Source organism: Glandiceps talaboti, chromosome 9 (genome assembly GCF_964340395.1).
Source record: "Glandiceps talaboti chromosome 9, keGlaTala1.1, whole genome shotgun sequence".
Classification (NCBI taxonomy): domain Eukaryota; kingdom Metazoa; phylum Hemichordata; class Enteropneusta; family Spengelidae; genus Glandiceps; species Glandiceps talaboti.
In genome coordinates this window covers 12,903,546-12,914,043 of record NC_135557.1, presented here as the reverse complement: position 1 = coordinate 12,914,043, position 10,498 = coordinate 12,903,546, and the positions used below count along the sequence as shown (strand labels likewise).

The 10,498-nt window shown below is 35.5% G+C and overlaps 1 protein-coding gene across 1 annotated transcript in view; it reads left to right on the top strand.

Moving 5' to 3' along the window:
* The first annotated feature begins 278 nt into the window (after positions 1–278).
* The window catches only part of LOC144440489 (salivary C-type lectin 2-like), an 11,359-nt gene continuing 1,139 nt past the window's right edge, over positions 279–10,498 (top strand). The window contains exons 1-5 of the mRNA XM_078129869.1: positions 279–311; positions 5,984–6,106; positions 7,805–7,829; positions 8,561–8,897; positions 9,367–9,463. Of these exons, the coding sequence (XP_077985995.1) occupies positions 6,020–6,106; positions 7,805–7,829; positions 8,561–8,897; positions 9,367–9,448 (531 nt within the window). The 5' untranslated portion in view covers positions 279–311; positions 5,984–6,019 and the 3' untranslated portion in view covers positions 9,449–9,463. The remainder of the gene's footprint in view (positions 312–5,983; positions 6,107–7,804; positions 7,830–8,560; positions 8,898–9,366; positions 9,464–10,498) is intronic.

The following is a 10,498-nucleotide window of genomic DNA, read 5'->3' as shown; positions in this document are numbered from 1 at the left end:
AGTGGCGCAAATGGGACAATATCTAACTAAATCACTTCCTCGTTGACATTAGTGATTAATTACACTTCACGATTTGATTTCATTTTTTGAAAACATGCGATGTAAGATATCAGCCTACGTATACCTATCCCTACCAGCACAACTAATCCACTTAAAAACCAATGTATATAAGCCAAGTAATTGATTGAAATCGATCAGTTGTGAAGTCAACTCTGATGTATGGGAATGTTTAATGCTTAAATAAGAGGAAGTTACTTTATTTTGACGGTGGAGCTGAATGGTTAAGGTATAGACATACTGCTGTGCCACAGGTAAGAGAAAAATTAATACTTTATCAGACTCCTTGTATAGTATGTATAGTAACCTTTCAAATTAATATTTTCTCAGACTCCTTGTATAGTATCCTTTCAAATTAATGCCTGAAATATCAAACAATACAAATCCTTTTACGTTTTTAAACATGATTAAGTCGGCTGACTTTGTTTCACTTTGCTCTTTAAGATTAAGATGACTAAGATTTAGTTATACGCACATGCACAGACACACAGACAGACAAACGCACACACGTGCATTATATATACACATATCTTTGAATCATTTTTCCAAAATGACCCGCATCCACAGCATATGCCTATTTTTATATATCATTTAAGTTGAAGTAAACATGTAACAAAAGAGTGTAGAATCAAACATGTGGTGTATTATAAATTAAATACCAGTTGTACAAAATTATCAATGTTTTTATGGCGTCTATTAATACATTCTAACATTACAGCAAACCACAATGCTTCTGCAATGTCATTCAGAACAAGTCTTTATTTTGATTATAACGAAAAATAGCGTGTTGAAACATCAGTCAAAGGTTTTGTTTTTTACTGAGTACACCCTGAGTAATGCATACCCTTTATGTATGTAAATGTAACAAATAATGGTAAATGGTGATATCCATTACATGTGGACATAATGGGCCACAGACTGGATTCAGTGAACTTAAAGAAAATGAAAGATGACATTAACCCTAACACTAACCTGATGTACACAACTATACATTCTTAATTATAACACATAGTCGTGGTTGGTGGTTTTGAAAACACTAATTGTACATGGTGCGTGGATATACAGAAATACGGATAGGGGAGTGTACTTTAGGAGTATCCCTTTCCCCCAAGTAGAAAACTGTGTCCTATTGAAGGTGTTTACCAGTCATTTCACAGCATAAAAATGACAAACACACATACCGTTTGGTTTTCCACAAAAAATACCCACCAGTGCAGTGCAGATTTTTAATATGTCTTGCCCAATAAAAATGGCCTGCCCGTTAGTAATGTCATTTACTCGCACGGTTTTAATGTCAAAGAAATGACCTGATTGCACCAAGTTTTAAAATAAATCTTAAAAGTAAAAGTTTGAGCTTAGTTTGAACTATAGAATACTAGAATACTATTATTTGATTTTAGGTGAGTTGGTAGATTTATAACCTATGTCGTACTTTAGTCTTGGGCTGATTACCTAATGAACGACTAGACTTAGCAATAATATATATATATATATATATATATATATATATATATATATATATATATATATATATATATATATATATATATATATATATAATTATATATATATATATATATTCAATCAATATTAATTATGATAGTCAGCAAAACTCGACTTCTATACCACAAGAATGATGAAAATTCTTTCGACATATATTCAGTCTAACTCAAACAGTTTCCCAATCCACCATGATTAAGGTCACATTCTGGACTGTTGATACACAGATCAGACAACTAGTGCTATTGCAACTGATCACCTCTGCATCATCAGCCATTTGAATGTTACAGTACCACGTCCATCGGTGATGGCACGTACCTTTCGTGACATAGACCGTGCCTTCCTGAAGGAAGACCTTCACAACAGCCTTGCAAACGTCAAAGTACCTACGAACACAAGCCCGTCACTTCCATCTTCGAACTGTCATTGACAAAAATGCTCCAGCGACACGACGTAAAGTTGCTCTACGAAGGAAAGTCTCATGGTTTAAAGTTGTTCGTGACGAATTCAAGGCAGCTAAACAACAGCGTCAGCGTGGCAGAGATACAGCGGTTAAAAACCGGACTGATAATTCACAAGCAAATATATAACTATGCAAAGAAAGCTGTTACAAAACTTGTTCATTCAGCGAAAAACACTTACTCCTGCAAAAATAAGTTAGCGAGGGCCTTGCATCCAAGCAATTGCTCAGCATTACACATATTAGTAAACTTGGATGCAAAACGTTTTTCCCCACACAGTATTCCCTGCCATAGAACTGCAACAACATGTCCTGGATTTCTTTGATGAAAATATCAAATCTATTAGAGCCAACCTTGATTGACAAAACATTTGGTTTCCTGTATGACCATCCAGTGTACATCAATACTCTTTCAAACCATCCCCAACAGTAATATGTCACACCCCGGCAGCAATAAGTAAACCTGTATCCAGCAAAGAAGTGTTTGAATAAAAACTGCGCCTTTCTACAATGAAGCACTGAAAAAAAAACGGCTATAAGGATAAAAAAATATTTCCGGAGTCACCACAGATAGGGAAAAAGAGAAACAACAGACAAAGAAACATCATATGGTTTAACCCACCATTCAGAAAAAGTGTTAAATCTAATATCGGTAAGATATTTCTCCGTCTTGTCGAGAGGCATTTTCTCCAAAACAACAAACTACATAAGATCTTCAACAAAGGAAATATAAAATTAAGTTATAGTTGTATGCCATACATGGCTCATATTGTGAAAGCCCACAACAAAGCCGTCATTGAATTGAAGCCCTTACCAAAGTACCTACTAAATATTGCAGCTGTAGAGATCGCAAACTGTGTCCTCTCAACGGCAACTGCCTATCAACCAACGTAATATACAGGACACAAGTCACATCAAATAACAAAAACACAAAACTGTACTTTAGACTGACAGAGAACACATTTAATTTAAACAGCGATAATCAAACCACAAAACACATTTACTCAAGAGGCTACAGTACAGAGCTAGCCAAACAAGTTTGGAATTTGAAGGAAAGGAACCAACCATGTAATATTGAGTGGGATATCATCACCCAAGCGGCTGCTTATACAAGTGAGACGAAACATTGTAATATCTGTCTAACTGAGAAACTATGTATAATCAATGCTGAAAAGCGTATGCTACTGAACAAATAATCCGAGCTGGTCTCGAAATGTATATTGAATATAAATATTTCCTCGCCAACTATAGATGTAAACCTCCGTAAGGAATAGTTTAGTCCGACCATCTTGTTATGCAATATATACAGAAACATTTAAGTGTGTATATATCGACCTTGACAATCACAATGTTATCAGTATTATCTCCTTAACCTGCAATAAGCATGAGCTATTTCTTTGAAAATGATTGATATAACTTTAGGGAAATTGCGCCAAAGTACGCATTTTTAGTTTGCAAACCATTAGAAATGTGTTATACACGTTCAAGCCAATCAATTCAAATAAATGGTTGGTTTTTTTTAAGCAGACCTGACGGATGGACCATGTTGTATCAGTCTCTTCTTCCATTCAAAGTAAAATGTATTTGGGAAGCGTGGACAAATTCTCTGTGGTAATTGCATATATTACCACGTGCCTAGCACGGTGTTTTTTATTAGACCAGTAAGCTTATTAATGTATGGCTTTTGTGAAAGATGCGGGCTACTACCAGGGTTTAGCGTACAATCCTAATGGCTCATTAATATTTTATGATACTCTAAAGTGATTTGAAAAAAAGATTAATTTCATGGTTGACCTAACAATTTCCTGTAACTATGAAAGTAAAAGAATGTATTCACCAACAGAACATCGACAAGCTTCAAGCTAAGTCTTAATCTTGGTTCATAAATGTCTGGGGATTCTCGACGTAATCAGTGACATCACATTAAGTGAAATAACTAAAATGGACGTAAATTATCGCTTTGAAACACTCTCCTTTAACCACAATAAACAGAATAACATGCTAAAGAAATAATTGAAGGGGATGAGTTTATACATTTTGTGTTACAGGGTATTCTTGTTGCATATTATACATATCTGTAGTATACACCAAGCTGATTAAAATCCGATGTAGATGTCGGCTAATCGTTCATTGCTATTTTACCTTCGTTATTTTGCTTGAATTGACCTTCGTAGTAGAGGGGGCGATCAGGCTAAAAACGTAAACATGTACCACGAAGGTCAATACAGGCAAAATAACGAAGGTAAAATAGCAATGAACTATTAGCTGACATCTACATAGGATTTTAATCAGATTGCAGTATACCTGTAAGCTGTGTTTTTCATGTTTTGGAGCAGTGCAACGTTTTGCCACATATTTCAAAAGTATATGTAGTATTCTACTTACTGGAGCATACTTGAGCACCACGAGAACTCAAAGCAGGTATAAATGACTGGATAACGTAATTTATCATACGTATAAAATGTCCAGGAAATTCCGATTTTGCAATCAGCTGTTTCAACCATGACAGAAGACAACTGTAATGTTATAGGAGGCATGCATTAATATTACCATTATACTAAAATGATTTTCTCGAGGTTATATGTAAATTATTTTCGTATTGAATAAAAATTCATGTTTATTGGCTCAACTTGTCCAACTTTAACGAAGCATATTTACTACCACGTGACATTAATTTAAAGGTACAACTCAATGTAGTATTCATGCATACATATTTAAGCTACTAGATGACTTAATATACTCTACGTGTACGAAAATGTCGAGACAACTCATATCACGCCATCAACTAAACAACATGTGCTAAACAACACCAATTCGGAGATGTGTTTATTGCCACCGACAGTATACATGTATCGACATTATCATATATAATAATTATACTCGAATCGTTTAATCGTGGAAATGTTTACTCCAAAAAAATAGTTTGTAATCTCAGCTTGCGATACTTTAATGATTCATTAATTCACTGTGCATGTTGAATGCCCTATCATATTTATCATCTTAAACAATTGTTCAACTGATTTCCATGATAGAAGCTTTAGTGTACCAATAAGTCGTAAGGTATGCAGATTTCTCTCTCATTGTAAAGCAGTCGAAATACCATAACCTGGATACATGAAATATTAGTTTTCCATGAAAATTAAGTTTAATTAAATTTTTGTTAGTCTTACTGTTTATGAGATCGACTCTTAAAGTGTATAATTATTCAATTTCGACAATACCAGAGACTAAGCACATTTTCTTAGTGAGATCTGACCACATTAATTATTACCACAATTAAAGCATTTCTGAATATTGTTTTTACATTCATTGTTCTTTATTTGAAAACAAGCCTTAAAACACAATTGTAGTTTTCTTTTAGCAATTTACAGACCAGAAGACAGTTTCAATCATATTTCAGTATTTCACACATTCACAAAAAACGTCGACTTGTCAATGTAATGCTACCTATATTGTCAATGTAACGCTACTTATTGTCAACGTAACGCTACCTATTGTCAATGTAACCCTACCTATTGTCAATGTAACACTACCTATTGTCAATGTAACGCTACATATTGTCAATGTAACGCTACCTATTGTCAATGTAACACTACTTATTGTCAATGTAATGCTACCTATTGTCAATGTAACGCTACCTAATGTCAATGTAAAGCTACCTATTGTCAATGTAATGCTACCTAATGTCAATATAACGCTACCTATTGTCAATGTAACACTACATATTGTCAATGTAACACTACTTATTGTCAATGTAATGCTACCTATTGTCAATGTAACGCTACCTATTGTCAATGTAACACTACCTATTGTCAATGTAACGCTACCAATTGCACAGCAAGTGAAACCTATCCTAAAGCGTTTCTCATCTCATTTATTTCATGTTTAATAGACAAAGCATTCTCAACTTTCCAACAAGTTTATTAGTAAACGAACTGAAATTTTATAACTGTTTTCATCATGTAGGAAAGAGTCACGTGATATAAATTTTCAACTGCAGCCATGAAGAACACGGTTATCATAAAAGCAGTCATCCTGGCCTGTTGCCTGACCATTCAAATATCGTCTGGAACATCTACAAGTCGCCAGGTATTACTTTCCAAATTATCACTGTATTTAACCTATATTTAAACTATTATTATTAATGTTAACTGAACTGTGCAACTAAGTTTGCTACGTATCCAATTACGAGTATTGTGTACGTCGTTCTGTAGAATACTACTGACGAGGCAGTCTTTCTAATCTTCATCTCAATTATGTGGATTTCAACTTGGAATATATGTTGTATAGTTATAGTTATTATGAAATGTTAGTCTAAACTTGACAGACATAACATGCAAAGCTTTGGTCTGACAAAAGTAGCAGTGTAGGTGTATATTATTGTCGGGGTGTTGGAATGTCGGGGTATATTATTGTCGGGGTGTTGGAATGTCAGGGTATATTGGTTGTAGTATCAGTGTTTATTAGTCAAGATGTCGGAATGTCCGGGATATTGGTCGGAATATGGGAATGTTGGGGTTTATTGGTCGAGTTGCGAGAATGTCGGGCTTTATGGTTGGTTGTGAGATTTTCAGGAGGTATTGGTTGGGGTGTGGGAATATCAGGGTTTATTGATTGGGGTGTGGGAATATCAGGGTTTATTAGTTGGGGTGTGGGAATATCAGGGTTTATTGGTTGGGGTGTGGGAATATCAGGGTTTATTAGTTGGGGTGTGGGAATATCAGGGTTTATTGGTGGGGGTGTGGGAATATCAGGTTTTATTGGTTGGGGTGTGGGAATATCAGGGTTTATTGGTTGGGGTGTGGGAATATCAGGGTTTATTGGTTGGGGTGTGGGAATATCAGGGTTTATTGGTTGGGGTGTGAGAATATCAGGGTTTATTGGTTGGCTTGTGGGAGTGCCGGGTTTAATTCATCGACGTGTTCTGTCAGACCAAACAGTATAGCTGTATACATTGCGAAAATGAATCAGGAGTGTGGTCTTGTTACTAAGACAACGATAAGAATAAGTTAACAACTAATATCATCTAACTAACATAGACACACACTAAGACTATTATTACAATAATGTTAACATGAGATTTTAATAAATGTTAATGTAATTACACTCACTGTAGAGCGGAATCTATAATTGCAAGTATATCTTGACATATTCAACTTCGTTCGGTTTGTTACACTTTCCTGATTACAGAGTGAGTGATTGGATCCACACAACCAAGGCACCACTATAGCTCCTTGTGTAATCTATCACAGGCAAAACAATATATTAAGGTTTTATCTATCTCAGTTTGCTGATAATGTGCTTTCATTAGTATAGTAGGAATGTATCAACTGTATTATTTGAAGGGGAGTGTCAGCCCAGGAAATGAGGTATTTCCGCAGGGTCTGTAGGTTGGCTTGGTTGCCATGAAACACCAACTAGAACTTTTTTTTCAGCTGTATTCCTCTTTCGATGGAACACTGTTGCCTATTTGGTCTTAGCAGACATTAACATGAATTAGATGAACATTTAATATTCATAAATTCTAAATGCTTATTTCCTTCAGATACAGTCATGAATATACATTCTTCATCTAATAAATATATATGTCTACTAAGACCCGCGAGACTACAGTGTTATGATTGAAAGGGCAATAGAGAAACGATAAAAAAGTTTGAATTTCGTGTTTCTTGGTAAACAAACTAATAATATTAATGTGATGTGACTTTCCAGAACCCAATGTTTATGAAAACACCATTCTATCCTGGATTGGGTTCCCTTTATTAATATATACATTTTCCGTTTTAGCGAAGGGAAGCCCTTGAATGTGATGGTAAGTACGACATTAAGTTATTTAATGAGAACGTTCATCAAATAAGTTTTTTTCAGTGATGTACAAGTGTTACTCTTGGCAATGATAGTACTCGACGATGCCTATCAGATTTGCTACTAAGTAAGGTTGTACGGTATCACACTAAAACACCTCTACTAGAGTTCAGCTTGATATTGTATGACCGTGATTACAAATCTACCACCTGTTAATGTCGTGTAACAGAATAACAGCCTAAATACCCGATTCAATATTTTTAAACGATTAAAGAAAAGAGTTTTATTAACTTTCAAATTCAACCTGTCGAACAGTCATGCCGAAAATGCGAAAATAGAAGTCGTGGGCCAATTATCCATCTGATTATCAATGACGTCACTACAACATGTGGTGACGTCATAACAATATGTGGTGATTTCACTACAACTGGGTGACGTCACAACAGCATATGGTGATGTCACAACACCATATAGTGACGTCACACAATGTATAGTGATGTCACAACAACATAGTGACGTCACAACAACCATGGAAATGAAATTGTCAGTAACTTCTAGATAGATTTATTGAGACTCAATTGCTGGTTTAGTTTACTCATATTCTCAATGAATGGTTGAATATTGAGTGAAAACGGCTTCATTGTTTGACGCTGAGGACATGTCAACAGAAGTTCTCGGGTAATTTCACTAAGTTTACATGTAACATATTTGAATTATTATCTTTCATGCTTCAAACAGTATTTGGAAGTCTGTCTGTTGGAAATAAAGATTATGTGTTTTATACCATGTCGTTTAACTGGATCAATGCGAAAGACCATTGCGCAAACACTGGTGGCGAACTGGCTTCTGTAAAAGACGCGGCAACTCAAGAAGCTATCGAACAGTACATTGCAGACCAAAATTTGACAGAGTTGGTGAAGGGAAAAGGTTTCTGGATAGGACTCAATGATCGGGAGACGGAAGGCGAGTTTGTGTGGATAGATGGTGAAGCTGTAACCTCCACAAATTGGTCGGCAGGAAATCCTAATAATAGCACTAAAAAGGACACGAACGGACAAGACTGTGTGCAACTATGGTAATGTATCGCCATCATTTATACTGCCCTCAAAGTTTTTAATCGCAATAGTTTTAAATGAACGTCACGTGACTGATCATTAAAAGTCCCTTAAGGCAAAATGTTCACAATATTTATTATTCATTTATTATTTATTTATTTATTTATTTATTTATTTATTTATTTATTTACTTATTTATTTATTTACTTATTTATTTATTTATTTATTTATTTATTTATTTCTTAAGCCTTCACAAGAAGAGAAACCAACAATGAAAAAAAGAAAACACGATTCATTACATTCATTCAATACAGTATAATGTCAAAATGGCATCAACAACATGCTAAGATCTAGAATTTGACAACTCTGTGGATCCTTCACATATAAAAGCTGTCTGACACTGTCCGTCAGTCCATCTGACATACGAGATCTTTTCAGATTTAGAGTATTTGCATGTCAAACAGAAACGTTTTCTCCATTTCGTTGCAGGACAAAGAAGGACTACAAATGGGACGATGATTACTGCTGGAAAAAGAAATCCTTCATTTGTGAGTTTACAGTTATGCCTTAGAGGATGTAGGCTTAGGTAAGCAGTGATTTGTTTTTAATTTTTATTTTGAAACCGAGTAGTAGTACATGTACTAGCTTCACAATATACATACATACATACATACATACATACATACATACGTATGTACACAAGGCAGTCAATGAACTAAGTACTGTGCATAACCTCAGACCACGCCAGTTAAGTAGGCTGAGACATAAAGCAGCAGAGAACGACTGCAATATTACGCCTGAAGACCCTTCAACGTAAATCCACAATGTAATATCACACTCGTCTTCTTTCATTTTATGTGATATGCTCTCCAAGGTGATTGAGCACTCTAATTGGTGAAAGAAGAATGAAAATCCCCCTCTCTCTCTCTCTCTCTCTCTCTCTCTCTCTCTCTCTCTCTCCCTCCCTCCCTCCCTCCCTCCCTCCCCCCCCCTCCCTCCCTCCCTCCCTCCCTCCCTCCCTCCCTCCCTCCTCTCTCTCTCTCTCTCTCTCTCTCTCTCTCTCTCTCTCTCTCTCTCTCTCTCTCTCTCTCTCTCTCTCTCTCTCTCTCTCTCTCTCTCTAATGATATTTATTATGTGCAGTTATCAGTATTTATCAATTCGCTATTATCATGACCACGTGTTTACTATTTTCGTGTTAGGTAAATTTATGAAAAGTTACAGCTTTTGCATTACCAAGACAACTTTATTTCCATGGTTGTTGTAACGTCACCATGTTGTGACGTCACCACATGTTGATAAATGGATATGACAATATCAGAAAGAGAAAAACTTAAAGTGTCACAAGCTGAGATTATAAACTTTTTTTCCACCGGTGAAAATAGTCACATAAAATCTTAATTAAACTCTCCTAGTAAATTCTTACTCTCGATGCATACCTTCTGTAACATTACAATTGTCGTCTGGCATTGTTAGAACAGTAGACAGTAGGTAGGTATTTTCACATTGTTTTTCATATATATTAAAAATGACGTCACCGGCTCATGTGAAAGTTACATTTGATACCAGGTTTGAGTTCAGTCAGTTTCAAGTGATGGTTACTCATGTTTCAGTACCAGTGCC